Source organism: Cucurbita maxima, unplaced genomic scaffold, assembly GCF_002738345.1.
Source record: "Cucurbita maxima cultivar Rimu unplaced genomic scaffold, Cmax_1.0 Cma_Scf00005, whole genome shotgun sequence".
Lineage (NCBI taxonomy): Eukaryota > Viridiplantae > Streptophyta > Magnoliopsida > Cucurbitales > Cucurbitaceae > Cucurbita > Cucurbita maxima.
The window spans coordinates 3,446,551-3,462,860 of record NW_019272021.1 but is presented as its reverse complement, the minus strand read 5'-3'; the positions used below and the strand labels follow the sequence as shown (position 1 = coordinate 3,462,860).

Genomic DNA, 16,310 nt, shown 5'->3' with positions numbered 1-16,310 from the left:
AAAAAAAAAAAAAAAAAAAAAAAAACATGTTATTCATTAATTTCTAGCCCTAGCCCTTGAGCTTCACTAGAAGTCACTCTGTGTATCAGTGCCTTCCTGTATTATATTGCTTCGATCACTTTCTACCCTTATCGACTCCTACTTCTTACATACCCACGAGCTCCCACTCGATTTACTAAATGGCCCAGAACCAAAATTCTAAATTTGAACAAACAGCGAATGATCTGAATATTTCTCTAGCTAGATCTTGATCTACGAACGGTCAGTCCTACCATATTAATATGTTCTCACCCACGTAATCCAAATAGGGTTGACTTTGAAGCTAAAAGTAAAAGATGTTATTATTGATGGGTTATAGAAATAATAGAAGAAGAACCGTCCAAAATAAGAATGAATTAAAGTTGTTATGTGTAGTCTTAGTATTATTAAAGAGAGTAAAGAATGGAAAATGGACAGTGAAAATGGAAACCACGAAGCCGCGTTGAAAAGTCACGTGCTCCGCGGCGAGTTGGATTTTAAACAATTTCAATTCCTCGCCTCGCTTTAACTCACACCCTACCACTCACTACACCCACCCCCCACATTTTATTTCTCTTCGCACCCACGTCCACGCGCTCTCTTTTACCCTATATCTCCACGTGCCCTTTTTATTTTTATTTTTATTTTTATTTTTCTCTTTACCAATAAATTCAATTTTGATTAAAATCCACTCATCATTTACTCTCCCTTTCTATACTTTTATTAAATAAATAAATAAATCAATCAAATTTAATAATTATAACCCGAGCGGAAATCAGTCTCAGGTTAGGTCAAATGTTCGTGTGGTAGAATTACGAGACTACCCCTTTAACATATACTTTGAATTAAATTAAAAAATGAAATTATGTTAATTCTTATTAATTTTGATAGAATTAAAGAAATTATTTTGAGTCAACCATAATGGACCAAGCCTAATTAAATATTTGTTTTTAAAAATAATAAAATGTTTATTCATTTTGGGTCAGTTCTTTAGCCGCAACAGAGATCCCAAACCTCATGGTTTTGTAAGGAACCGACCAAATAAAATATTATTAATTTCTCAGAAAAATAAATAATTAATTTTATTTTTAATTTCTTAGTCAAAACGCTTGCCAAACATATGCCTTTCACTTTTCTTTTCAAATTTTTTTTTTTTCTATAAATACCTCTCTCTCCCTTTTGGAGTCTCCTTCTTCCCTTGAGAAACTCATATCCTTCTCTCTCCTCTTCTTCTTCTTCTTCTCTCTCTAATGGCTACAACAACTTTGAAGCTCAATCTTAATATCAACCATGTCACATTTTCCGAGACAACTCGACCCATGTCTCATTCTTTTGGACAAGTTTCGCTTCCGAGAAAATCCGATCATGTTTCGTCGACGTCTCGACGTTCGGTTTCTTCTTCTTCTTCTTCTTCGGTTTTAGTACCGTTGATTGATATGTTTTCTTCTTCTTCTTCTTCTGCCTCCGCCGCTGTTGCCATGGTTCATAAGATGGCTGGTTTGGCGCGCTTGTGGCGGCAAATTCATGGCTGCAATGATTGGGAACATCTCGTCGAACCGACACTTCATCCGCTTCTTCGACGTGAAGTTATTCGGTATGGTGAGTTTGTGACGGCTTGTTATAAAGCTTTTGATCTTGATCCCAACTCCAAACGGTACTTGACTTGCAAATTTGGGAAGAAGAGTTTGTTGAAGGAAGTGGGGTTGGAGAGTTCAGGGTATGAGGTGACTAAATATATATATGCTACCCCACCGGATATCAACATTCCTCCTATTCAAAACTCGCCTCCGTCTTGTGGCCGGTGGATCGGGTATGTCGCTGTCTCCTCCGATGAAACTAGCAAGAGACTAGGGCGACGAGATGTCGTCATCACTTTCCGTGGTACCGTCACGAATTCTGAGTGGATTGCTAATCTCATGAGCTCGCTTACGCCTGCCCGCCTCGATCCCCATAATCATCGGCCTGATGTCAAGGTTTGTTAATCTAATCATTCTATCCAAAAGTTCTAATTTTGTTACTGAAACATTTCTTATAAGAGTGTGGAAACTTCTCTCTAGCAAACACATTTTAAAAGATAATATATGCTAGTTGGTGGGTTTGGGCTGTTACAAATGTATCAGAGCCAATCACCGGGCGGTGTGCCAACGCGGACTCTCGCCCCCAAGAGGAAAACGAAGCATTCCTTATAAGGGTGTGAAAATCTCTCCCTAGAAAACATGTTTTAAAAACCTTGAGGGAAAACTCATCAAGAAAAAAACCCAAAGAGGATAATATCCGCTAGCACTGGGTTTGGGTGGTTACAATCACCCTCTTTTACCACAATTTAAAGATCAACCCAAGACCCAAAAACGAACAATTTGCTCTTAACATGAAACGAAAAGTTCATAATTGACTACTCAAAACCTAATATCTTACGGTAAACTCTTACCTTTTTTCAGGTCGAATCAGGGTTTTTAACACTCTACACGTGCGAAGAAACGAGCACGAAATTCGGCCTAGAGAGCTGTCGAGAGCAGCTCCTCTCGGAGATCTCGAGGCTACTAAACAAGTACAAAAGTGAAGAAGTAAGCATAACCATGGCAGGGCATAGCATGGGGAGTGCATTAGCTCTTCTCTTAGCATATGACATAGCCGAGCTAGGGTTAAACAAAAGAACAAACAAGGAAGTGGTACCCGTTTCAGTGTTCTCCTTTGGAGGTCCAAGAGTTGGTAACTCAAGATTCAAACAAAGATGTGAAGAATTAGGAGTCAAAGTATTGAGAGTTGTGAATGTGAACGATCCCATCACAAAAATCCCAGGCGTTTTTGGAGGCTATGAACATGTTGGTGTTGAATTGGTTCTTGATTTCTTCAACATGCAAAACCCTTCATGTGTTCATGATTTGGAGACTTACATAAGCTTGCTAAGATACCCAAAAGAAGAACATCAAAAACATGATGATGATCATCATCATAATGGAAGAAGAAAAGTTATTAATGGTGGTGATTTCATCAACAAAGCTATGGAGTTTTTGAGCTTCAACATGCTTCCATGGCGGAATCCAATGAATTATTTGAGTCAATCACAAAATTAGGGTTTAAGAAAGTCAAACCAACAAAAACATGGTGAACTCCTCAGCCTTTGACTATTTTTTCCCTCTTAGGTAGAGGTGAGATTCATAGATGTATCATAACCAAAACTTGTACATTTTTTGGATCATTTGTTTCATATGATGTATAGCAAAAACAATACCAAACAAAGGAAACAAATTGGTATCTACACTATTTATTCTTCTAATTCATACGTAATTCACGCACACGTTGACTATAGAAAAAACGAAATCTTTGGACTAAAATCATTCAAATCTCACATGTTTTTGTTGCATTCGTCAATCTTGTATCTATATGTACGACTAGCCTTCTTAAAAGGAATTACTAAACATTTTTCAAAACAAGACGAGGGATGGTAGTTGTTGTTGAACGTGGTATGAAGTGAAAGTCAACATAACTTCCCCGTTCATGTTTTTTTATTGTCGATAAACTTTTGTTTCCTCATGAATTTACTTTAACAACTTGCATTAATTTATTATCGTGATTAACAACTTGCCATGTATAAATTTATGTTATCCATTTAATCCGTTTATACTATAAGAACAAAAAAAGTTAGTATAATAAATAGGGTATGAAAATTTGAACGTCTTACCTTAAAAATGAGTACACGTCAATTACCACTTAGCTTTGACCGTAAAGTAGGGATTTGATTAGCCAACACAAAGACTTAAGCCAAAGTGTTTATTAGGTGACATGCATGTATATGAGTAAATGGGCAATGTGAAGGTTTTAATCATGACAATCTTTTGATATGGTCATAATTAGTTCAAGAACCATTTAGGGTTTGGACGTGCCATTGAAGTCGCAGCCTTGAGCTTTATTACTTCATTTTCAAGATGAAAAACGAAGTTCGGGTTTGTTTCGTCTCGATCTTTATACATATGATTTGATGTTCGATGAGCTGACTATCTCAAATTGCATGAATTAGGGTTTGTTTTTAAAACACGTAGAAAATCAATCCTAATAAACTTTTTGATACATAAAATTTAAATATTTAGTGAGGTTCGCCTTCAGCCGATTATGATACCGAATCGTATTTCTTGGAGAGAGTCGCAAAAGCTCTCTCTTTGACTCATGACGTTCCACCACTTCAACTGATATGGATGTAGCTAAAACAGTAAAGAGACAAGACCTCTTATGTCGGAAAAAAAAAGTCAAGTGCTAACGTGCAGCTCCCATTCCTCAACCGAACGTTCTTAAATCGTTCAAATTAAGTAGAGAATTCTCCGATTTGTTTTTTTTTTAAGGGTTATGGAGATTTTTCGAACGGTTTTTTTTAAGACTACAAAGGTTGTCTCACATTTTTTTTATTTTCTTTATAATTTTAGGTTGGTATTAGGTTATTGATTAGGATAGAAATGAAATTAATAATTTCAAATATATGTGAAAATAAATCACATTTTATTTGAAAAATGTAAAATTAATTTATAATCAAACTTAGAATAATTGACTAGCTGTAATTTTGGAACATTTCACTTTTGTTCATATTGAAAATTTGTCCTTATAAAATAAATAATAAATTCTTCATTAGAAGCTTTAGAAGAAAAATGATTGAAATAATAATCTATATATATATATATATATATATATATATATATATATATATATGTGTGTGTGTGTGTGTGTGTGTAGATATATTTGTATGTATATGTATAAATATCAAAATGTCAAACCAAAAATTAATAACAATTTTATTTTTATTTTATGGAAATAAAAATTTGAGAAAGCTACATTCTTTTTTTTTATATAATTAATTTTGACTAGACTTTTACAAACATCTTTACATGTAGATCACAAAGTAGGAAGAATAAAGTGGTCGGAAACAAGTCAATTTTTTTTTTAATCATGTAACGTCTCATGTTCAGGAATCGGAATTTGGGTTAAGTACTTGATGGCCCTGGCATCTCCCTACGTCCTTGCAACATGCTCAAGTTACAAATGGTATCAGAGTGAAACCTCTCCCAGTAAGATGTGGTTCGGGGACATGTGATACCCGAGTAAGGATGGGTATATGAATGAATCAAGATCACATTCAAATAAGAGCAATGCTGAGAATAGGTAACACGATCAGTGACTCAATCATTAAAACTTCACGGTTTAGCGTGTTTTACTTACAACAATTTTATGTTGGGTGGTTTCTTATGAATTTTCCTACGATGCATATGAGTGACGACAAAACATGTTGAAAGAATTAACGTTGGTATGTGGGAAGAGTAGGCAACACGATCATGTTGCAAATGATGTACGAAGATGTCAAGGTCATCAGGTGCCGAATCCGACATAATTACCTTTTTTTTTATTATTAAAAATATAACTTGGAAAATTAAAATTTCACTATTAATTTTATGTTTTATATGGACAAAAAAAAAAATAATAATAAATAAATAAATAAAACATGATTAACATTAAATTTGTGGAGAGACACGAGGACGCGGCAGCTGGATGTCGTAATGTGGTTGATTTTTGGAACATTATTGTAAGAAAATCATGGACTCGAAATTCACATGTTGTTGCTTAATTCATTAAGTTAATTAATTAATAATTTATTCCTTAAATTCCAAACAACATTAAAAAAAAAAACAAAAAAAAAAAAAACAAAATATTCCCAATCTGAAGGTGTGTTTTGTCTTGTGGGTACGCTGTTGTTTGAATATTCTCAGATGTGAAGCCAAGAAAATTCCAAGAACTCCTTTTCTTCTCTCTTCTTACCTAAGCAATTACGTCTCTACTTTGCTTTCTACGTACCCCTTTCATCAAATCTTTTCTAATGTCAAACCTTTTTTAAGTATATATGACCTAATAATAACCCCTCTATGCTCGGTTTAATATCGTCTCGTCCATGTGTTTTTCTTTTAGTATTGTCGTATGTGGGACTGCATGTGATGGTGGAGATTCGATTTTAAGACCTGTTCGTCAGATGAGTAGTACCTAGGTTTACGTGAATTTGATTATGAATAAGCTTTCTTAGATGTGGGTATTGACTTGTAATATTGCATGTTAGTTATGACAAGTTATATTGATTGTCGACCATGTTTAGGGCTACCGTTAATTCGATTTTATAGTATTATTAATGGTTCGTATTGGGTTTGAATCAAGCATACATAGCAAGTAGGGTGTGACATGAACTGTGAGGTCCCATATCGATCAGAGAGGGGAACGAGAACCAGTGAAGACTTGGGCCTAGAAGAAAGATGGATTGTGAGATCTCACATCGGTTGAAAATGGGAACGAATTATTTTTTTATAAGAGTGTGAAAATCTCTCCCTAATAGACACGTTTTAAAAACCTTGAGGGGAAACCCAAAGAGGACAATATCTGCTAGTAGTGAGTTTGAGTTGTTACATGAACACTATACGAGAAAAAATTGAACTTCTAAAAGCATAAATGTAAGAAAGTTAGATCGTTACAGTCACATTCATCCTATCTTTTACACATACAAGTGAGTTTGTTTGTTACATGAACACTATACGAGACAAAATTGTTCGTCCTATCTTTTACACAGACAAGTAAGTTTGTTTTTGTTTCGAGTTTAACACGAAAGCTCTTGTGATCGTGAAAGTCAAACGATCCCATTGTCAAAAGGCACATACAAAACATAGTTTGAATAAGGATCGTTCAATCCCTTTCCCAACTTACAACGGCAAGAAAACAAGAAAAAAAAAAGGTGGGTTTGATTCATAGTGTGATGTCGTGAGGGCATGTTTCTTGCCCCCACAAACATGCCATTTTCCATTGCGATAAACGAGGACAGCTCTATTTTGATACCCATTTTTGTGTCTAATTTAGACATTCTTTTGACTTCAAAACTTCCAACAAAAAAAACCAAACCAGACAGATGATAGATATTCCAAAACGTGTGGGAGTTGTTTCTACAAATGTTTGGTGGATTTTTATAAACTTGTTTTAATAATAATACTTTGTTCCCTTTTCATCTTATAATTACTATTTCAAAGGTTTCGATTTTGTCTTTTGATGTTTTATTTTTTTTCTAACATAAATTTCAACATCAATTTAACTATTGATATGTAACAGATTAATGGTAGTGGGTCTGTGCTGTTACTAATAGTATCAGAGTCAGACACTATGTTGTGTGCCGGTAAGGATGCTGGCTCTTAAGAAGGTGGATTGTGAGATCTCATATTGATTCGATAGAAAACGAAACATTCCTTATAAGAGTGTGGAAACTTCTTCCTAGCAGATGCATTTGAAAACTGTGAAACTAACGGCGATACGTAATGAGTCAAAACGGAAATTCTTTGATCGCGGTGGGATTGGGCTGTTACGCGTTTTAAAATTGTGAGGCTCACGACAATACGTAACGGGTTAAAATGAAAATTATTTGCGAGCGATAGGCTTGGGTTGTTTCATATTGTATGTATTTCTACTCTGATAATAGTTTTGATAAGATTAATCTTTTAACTTTTGAAGTATTTTTAAAATCAAACCCGTAAAGTTTAAGGGTATTTTTGTAATTTAACCAAAGGGAAAAAAAACATTAAAAGAAAAGAAAAGAAAAATGGATTTTATGAAATTGGAACGTTGAAAGGTTTGAAGAACACAAAAGCATATGCTCTTTCGTGGCTATGCAACATAGGGACAAGTGTGTGGCCATGGTGAATTCATTTTTCAATTTTCTTCTAGAATTTTAAATTTGTGATAAAAGAAATTTGAAATAAATATTAATGATATTTAATTTTTATTTTTTCATTTACGAGTATTTGTAGTCTTATGATTTTGAAACGAGTATATTACGGAGAGACTTCCACCTTTTATAAAGAAATATTTCGTTCTCCTCTCCAACCGATGTAAAATCCCACCTAAATAATCTAAAACTGATAAAAAAAATTAACCGATCGACTATGAAAAGTATTTATATATGCAACACATTTATGAATATGACCATAAATTTTGCCACAATTATCCTATCTATAAAAAAAAAATTCATATAATGCAATATTAATTACGCTAAGGACCAACCGGCCGACCGTCCATAATAAATGTTAATTCTAGAATATTCCATGAATAACACTTTTGAATAAGAGGTAATAGATATATAACTTCACATCATAAATAAAACGTCAAAGTATTATTTTAATTTATGTTAAAAATATAGCATCCATAAATTTATTTCTCTAATAAAATTTTGAAGAAAGAAATCAAATCAAATCGAAGTCAATAATTAGTGTCGGACCGAAACAAACATATCGTTGTCGTTTTTATTATGATCAGATCATATATAGTGACAGTTATAAGAGAGGGACAACTACATTTTGAACAACAAAGAAGTTTGACCGGAACGGGTGATTGAGATGTAAAGAGATCGATGACAGTAATAATGGTGTAAATACCAATCGAAATTAATAACGAAAACCTGTGATATAATTTGGTACATTTGGAACATGCCAAAACCGACCATACATAATGAAAGAAACATGTTGTAGTAATGTTTGGTTTGGTTTGGTCTGGTCTGGTCTGTGTTCTTGCGGCGGAGCAGTAGCAAGTTATGTCTGACTAGATTTTGTGAAGTCATATAATTTAATGAAACACTTGAATAATTGCATGCCTTTGCCTCTCTCTATATATATATAGGTTATATATGCATATATATCATCCAAAGGGCCCACAATGAAAGCAATATTGATAATAATTACTTCACCTTTTTACTGGTTTGATTGACATTTTCATTATATTTTAAATGTGATGTGTACGTATGGAGTACGATAGAGTCGGTATAGAGATGTCGTCTTTGTCTACTATCTTGTTTTCTATTCTCACAAAATTCGTTATTTATTTTGTTCTCCATATCTTTCACGGTTTCAGAAAACAGTGGTGTTTAGGTGTTGAGAGCGTTTGTTGTCTTTGTAGAGTAAGAATAGGATCTTGGACTGGCTTCCTTCACGTGACCTAGAAATAAAAATCGGTTCGTGCTACTATAAGACCTTTAAACTACTTCCTCAAGATAGGGTATGAGAATTACTATGAGAGGAAAATGGTCGAGTCCTGGGAACTTATTTGGACTGAACCTCTCGCCTATTGGTTGAGCTGCTTCTTTGGGTTCTTCGTAGAGAAAGAGAAAAGGTCGCTTTTGACCTCTCGACCACTCTCCCCTTCTCGTGTATAACCATTACATATACCCAGCTTAAAAAGACATTAAGTAGCTTATGAGTGATTTAGGTAAAGATTTTTTACCACTTTTTTATCAAATTCATAGCCTTCTAAAAGACCTTTGAGCCACCATGCCTCTTTCAGTGCTTCAGTTAAGGCAATAAATTTTGCCCAATGATTAACTATAACAGCCTAAATCCACCACAAGCAAATATTGTTTGTTTTGACTCATTATATATCACCGTCAGTTTCAAGGTTTTAAAACACGTCAATTAGGGAGAGATTTTCACACACTTACAAGGAATGTTTCGTTCCTCTCTCCAATCAATGCGGAAACTCATATTAACAGTGTTACAACGACATTAGAGAGGTCTTCCAGCTGACCAAGTTGTCTATATCTCCACCATAGTCGGAATCAACGTATCAATACAACTAAAGTGTCCATTCAACACCATTTTGATATCCATAAGCCCCACATTTACTAAACCCTTAGAAGCATATGAATTTACTAGATGCATGATGGTTGTGATATCTACGACCCCTTTAAATGAGAAGACGAGAGTCAGTTTTAAAGTGGAACAAGTATATACTACCGTCAATTGACGTTTAAAACATGTCTAAACACACACGAACATATCAAAGTGGAACAAGTGTAACCCTAGGAACAATAATTTAAGGATAATTTCCACTAATTTTAAATGGTGTTTGAAAAATTCAAAGTACATATCACTAAATTTTGGGCCAAAAACACAAAATAAATGAAAAGAAGCAACCTAACAGCAAAGTGCTGTTAAACTACAAAACAATCATACATAATAATCATGTAACTGAAAAGAATAAGTAAATGTTTTATTTATTTATTTATTTATTTATTATTATTATTTTCATTAATTATTTTAAATACTTTTCTAGTGGATTAATCAATAAATTAATTAATATGGTTGACTCATCATTAGTTTGCTAAAGGAGATATTAATTAGGACATAAGCCTAACTAATATAAGTATTTTAAATTCAATATCATTTTATTTTTTAATTATTATTATTATTTAATCATTTTTGAGAAAAATTATATTATTTTAAAGAAAACAAATTAGGTTTATATCAATCCGTGTTACTCTTTTTTAGCTTATCGTTATTCAATTTTGATCTCGAGAATTTCAATGTTTTTGTCTGAACAGAAGAATTTTACTTAAAAAGCTATTCGTTTATTGAACCAAATGTCAAATTTGAAATTGACTTTTAATTCCGTTAAAATTAGCGTTTTTATTATTTTAGGCACCAAAATGTAAATTAATGAAAAAAATTAAGCAAATTCAAAAGTTTAAAAACGAAAACGAAGGTTAAAGAACCAATACAATATAATTTAAAATGTGAATCGAACGAAAGTTCTACGCTGTCGGTTCTTTCATGTATCGGGTGACTTTGAAAAAATAAAAAAAAAACGCTTTATCTTTTGAACCAACAACCGTACCTTCCACCTTCAATAATGTTTTTTTAAGTGTGACACATTTAAATTATTAACTTTATAGAAAATGTTTTACATCACGTTGGGCACACATTAATTTAGTAGTAAGACATAATCATGCTATGATAAACAAATGGCTAAGGGAAATTAACTCTCTTAATCAAGTCCTTAATGACTTGTGTTTGGGTTTAATTTCTATGAATAATGGACTTCGGCTCGTCATTCTAGAAGTTCTTTTTTTACGAACATTCATGATTAACTCACAGATAGATATATGAATGAACCGAAATCAAATGTGAATGAAAATGATACTGAAAATATGATATTATGATTAAAAAATTTATAATTACTACCTATACCAATAAGGTGCATCTTTTTTTCTCGATGACTCGGTTATAAAAACTTTAAAGTTAAGCATGTTTTTCTCGAAACATTTTTGTTGTCTGAGTGTGAGATCTCATATCGGTTGGAGAGGGGAACGAACCATTCATTATAAAGGTATGGAAACCTCTCCCTGGTAGACGTGTTTTAAACCGTGAGGCTGATAACGATACGTAGTGGGTAAAAGTGGATGTTAACAGTGGCCTTGGGCTGTTACAAATATATCAAAGTCAAACACTAGGATGTGTGTCAGCGAGGACGTTGGGCTTCCAATGGGGGTGGATTGTGAGATCTCACATCAATTGGAGAGGGGAACGAAGCATTCCTTATAAGGGTGTAGAAGCCTTTTCCTAATAGACGTATTTTAAAATCGTGAGACTGACAGCGATACGTAACGAGCAAAGTAGACAATATCTCGCCTCTTGTTGAGGGTATATGTCTAAACTAGTTATGTTATGTTCGGGTTGATCCATCGAAAGGAGCCGATAAAGAATTACTATTTAGAAGTACAGTAAGTTTTGACATATTCAAGTAATTATAAAGAAATGGTTTAGGTCACGTGGGAAACATATAGTAGAATGACTTGTGTTAGGGTTTGAATAATTTAATTAAGAGGGTAAGCTAAGTGGGATTATGATATGAATGCGACATGTCGTTCCTTTTTTCTTTCTTTATATTTACTTTTTCAATATGTCTTTTTAAATGTCTCCATTTATACCCACTAAGTATTCATAAAATATTCCCTAATTTCTTTCACCAACAGACAACGTTCTTCTATTTTAATGGCTTTAATTTTGCATGGCTCACCGAACCAAGCCACGCGGATAATTCCGAGTAGTAATCGATGGTTACTATGTATACTAACAAGGGGCACCTTCATTTTTTGTGGCTCATTCATAGGAACGTCAAAGTTAAGCGTGTTTGGCTTAGAGTAATTCTATGTTGGATGATGTGAGATCCCATATTGGTTAGAGAGAAGAACGAACCATTCTTTATAAAAGTGTAGAAATATCTCCCTAGCAGACGCGTTTTAAAACGGTAAGACTGAAGGCGATACAAAACGAGCCAAAGTTGACAATATTTGTTAACAGTGAGCTTGAGCTGTTACAAATGGTATCAAAGACCCCAAGAGGTGGATTGTGAGATTTCACATCGATTAGAGATGAAAACGAAACATTTCTTATAAGGGGTGGAAACCATTCCTAGCAAATACGTTTTTTTATCGAGCTAAAGCAGACAATATTACAAACGACCTATAATTTATAAATATATATATATAATTTAAACTAAAATTTTTATTTTTTTAAATTGAATGAGATTCAAATAAGTTTATAATATAATTCATGTTAGATTGAATTTTCGAGTCTGATTTTTAATATAATGTTGGAAACGACAAACACTCGTGTTGGGGTCATAATGTCGGATTTGAGAAACTAAATTAAATTTAAAAATATATAACAAAGTAGTGGAAGGCCTACTAGGGTTATGATCATTACTTTTATTTTTATTATTATTATTATTATTATTATCATTATTATTATTTAATAGAGTTTATTTCAAATCTTATCCTTTATTCTTTAAATTTTTGCATTAAAAACTATTTTTATTTTTATTATTCAATTTAAATATTCTTATATTTTAAATTTTATTTTATTTTAGTTAAATTATTTTAATTTTAATTTAAGTTAAATCTTATCTTATATATATTATTTTTAAAAATTATAAATTTATTAGATATAAAATTAAATATTAATTTTAGATTAAAATTTAAAAAATCTGATTATAACAACAAAAATATATATATAGATAGATATTATAACCGAACCAAATCAACCTGAATATATTATTAATTTTAAAAAGTTTTTTTTTTTTCTTTTCGTCCCATATATATTATTTAATTATATAATTATTTATTTATTCTAAATCTTTAAAATATAATTTTTCAAATATTTAATTTTTAAATAAAAAATAGATATTTGCATTTTTGTTTCGATAAAAGAAAATTTTTGAATAAACTTCGGAACAAAACTTTGATCTATTATAATTCGGTTACACCAATTATTCAAGAAAATTACTACTTTTGAACTGTATTTCTACGAAAAGCTATCACATTCTTCGTCTCTATACTCTGTAACGTTTCTTTTCTGGCTTTTTTCAGTATCTTGCTTGTTCCTCCTAGGTAGCTTCGTTTATCATTGTGTGCAGATGAAACTTGACAAAATTTTGTGTGTACTTTTGACTTCTTCAAAACCTTACTCGATGGCGATATCTCACATATCTTTACTTGACGACTTTGTTTTCGAGCTTTTTCGTTTTGGCAGTTTTGTATATATCGTTTCTCAATTTCTACTGCCTTCTCTTCTAATTCCTTTATCTTCAGCTCGTACATTTGCTTCCATTTGAACGATTCCTTATGCTTCATCATCTCAAGAACACCGTTGACAGCATCTTTACCAAACTTTCTTTCGTAGAAAGTTTTCCATAATTTGTTTGTTACTGGAGTGAGGTCTCTTCCTTTCGAAGAGTTCTCTATACGCATCAGTTGCTCGACGGTGCAATGCGGCAAAATATGTTCAAGGAAATTTAGATCTGTTTGGCCAACATCTCCAAGAAATCTCAGGCTATCTATGGCTTTGTTTACTTGTTGAGACATTGTTTGGCAGACTCGAGAGGGCACAGGTTTAGCACTCGTTTAAGTTTGAAGTAGATAGTTACAATGCATATCGTCTTCCTTTTATAGTTATATTCTATTTTGCCGTTAGAATTTCAAATTTTATTTTAAAATATCGTAATCTTTTATCTTAAAATATTTATATATTTAAATCTATCTAAATCTCAATTCTTACTATATTTAAATTATTTTTAAAATATTTAAATATATTCATTCTTACCTTATTTAAATTATTTTTAAAATATTTATTCATACAATATTTAAATATCTAAACTGTAAGGCTTAGATTAGGTTGGATTAGCATTTTGGATAGGGTTTGATTCATTTTTTTAAACGAACCCGGTTTGATTTCAAGTTTGTAGTTGACCTAAGCCAAATAAAAATATACCGTAGAGTAGTATTTTAGTCAATCTAAATAGACTCACGCTCGTTTATTTATTAACTTTTAATATATTTCATTTTTGTATCGAAATAATTATAAAAGGTAGATAAATAAAACTTAAAAAAAATTGACAACCCAACCTGAAAAGAAAGGATTGGGTTGGGTTACCAATCCAATCAACGAATTTTTGGGTTGGGTCAAAAAAATAGTTCAACCTAACCCAACCGGGACCATGTACACCCCTACTCACTTGTCATTCCATACTAATCTAAAAAATTTCATCTTTATTTCATTTTGATTATATTTTAACATTTGTTTTATTTTCCAAATTTCGTACTAAAAAATATTTTTGTCGGTGTAGAAATAATATAATTACCATCGAACATTAATTATTTAAAAAAATTCTATTTATCCACGGTACATATAACATTAATAACTAAAATCTCATAAAATTCAAATATCAATCATTTACAAGTCACAACGTATTTACTAACATTAATTACGAACATCAAATATTCTTAATTTTCATAATAGTCTTAAAAGTAGGGCAGGATAGGGTTGGTTTGCAACTCAACCCGACCAAAAAAATATAACCCCTTTCAATTTTTTTGAGATATGGTGTCGGTTCATTCAGGTATCTTCTCGATATCTTATAATAAAAATATCTCAATACTCATCATACAATGTTGAAATGAATTGAAGAGTCCAAGCCCAAATAATAATGGGCTAAAGGCTTCAATTTGGACATTGGGGATAACCAAACCTTCAATGACAACTTTATCCTAAGTTTTTAGAATTTTGTATCAATAAATTTTAACGAAGTAACCCGACCATTGTTCGAGACTAGATTGTTACTAGAAATGTCTATAGAGTAGGACGGAGAAGCTTTCTCCGCTTCCATTCCTACCAATTATTTCATTTTTCATCTTCGCGAAATTCTCCATTTATTTTTGTCGGAATCGGAGCGGGAATAGGATTCCCCACAGGTAATTTTTTACCGTTAATTATTCCTTTAAAAAAAATTCTTTTTTTAATATAATCTTTATTTAAAAGTTTAAAAAACCCTAATAATCAATATATTTCGTAAGAAAAAATATATATAATGTTCTGCCAATATAATTTCTAAAAATTCAAATTTTAATATTACACCATAATCATAGACCAACAACAAGTCATTCCGGCATGTTTTATTCTCACTCACATGCTTCACAGAATTGTTCCAGGTAAATTACGCTTAACCATGGAGTAAAAAACGGATACATGAATGAACCGAGACCACGTACGAATGAGGATGACTAAGAAAAACTTATAAGAATTGAAACAAAGCATGCTGAAAGGATTCGAGTTAGTCTTCAATCTTAAAAACGAGTAATAGATAACGTGTCTATGTTATAAGAGATGTAATGAAAATTTAACGTGTCGATGTCACAGTAGTTAACGTGTCCAAAAAAAATTAAAAAAACATAATTTTAAAAATAAAAATATAAAAAAGAGAATTATAATAATGTAATAAAATAATAATAATTGTTTTTTTTTTTTTTAATAGTTGTCTTAAATGGCGTGCGGTCGACCAAAGCAGCCAACTTGTTTGTTAGATTTTATATAATTAATTCATATCCATATACAAATCCAAAGGACATTGTCCGTACAGTCCCATACTTTTATCTCATTTCCCAAAATACCCCTCTTATTTTATTCCTTTTATCAATTTTTTTTTATTTATAAAAAATATGTATTTATTTATCCATTTATTCAAATTATTTGTTACAATTAAGCCTTAAAAATTTTTGTTTAATAAAATTATCATTCTATTATTTTAAAATTTCTTAATCGATAAAATATCAGATGTGACACCCGAGTAAATGAGAGATACATAAATGAATTTAACAAGAACATTTAGAGGGACCCAGATATATTAGAATGTGTCGGGTAAGTTCTTGCTTGTTACGTATGTGTTGGGTAAGCTTGTAACAACTCATGCCTAAGATTCCGAATATTCACCGCTTCTTAAGGAAGAAAATTGTCTTCACAGACCAAACACAATTTCTTCCAACATGTTTTGTTCTCATTCACATACACCTAGAAAAGCTTCTAGAAGGTCACCGACATAAAATTGCTCAAAGTAAAACACGTTTAACCAAGAAGTTCATTATTTATTATTGTTTTACTCGAACGTCCCGATAAGATTGAATTTCA

At 32.0% G+C, this 16,310-nt stretch overlaps 2 protein-coding genes across 2 annotated transcripts; one reads left to right on the top strand and one right to left on the bottom strand.

Moving 5' to 3' along the window:
* Positions 1-1,240: 1,240 nt before the first annotated feature.
* On the top strand, positions 1,241-3,092 carry LOC111479244 (phospholipase A1-Ialpha2, chloroplastic-like). Its single transcript, XM_023123799.1, has 2 exons — positions 1,241-1,991; positions 2,457-3,092. Exons 1-2 carry the CDS (start codon positions 1,269-1,271, stop codon positions 3,090-3,092), a joined length of 1,359 nt encoding a protein of 452 aa, XP_022979567.1. The 5' UTR covers positions 1,241-1,268.
* Positions 3,093-13,135: 10,043 nt separating this feature from the next.
* On the bottom strand, positions 13,136-13,714 carry LOC111479243. The gene has a single exon (XM_023123797.1). It carries the CDS (start codon positions 13,712-13,714, stop codon positions 13,136-13,138), a length of 579 nt encoding a protein of 192 aa, XP_022979565.1.
* Positions 13,715-16,310: the final 2,596 nt, after the last annotated feature.

What these genes read in the sequence shown, in the direction of transcription:
- LOC111479243 (XM_023123797.1), bottom strand. Translation starts at nt 13,714, where the DNA reads ATGTCTCAACAAGTAAACAAAGCCATAGATAGCCTGAGATTTCTTGGA.
- LOC111479244 (XM_023123799.1), top strand. Translation starts at nt 1,269, where the DNA reads ATGGCTACAACAACTTTGAAGCTCAATCTTAATATCAACCATGTCACA. An exon ending in ATCATCGGCCTGATGTCAAG is followed by an intron (nt 1,992 to 2,456) that starts GTTTGTTAATCT and finishes ACCTTTTTTCAG; the next exon opens with GTCGAATCAGGGTTTTTAAC.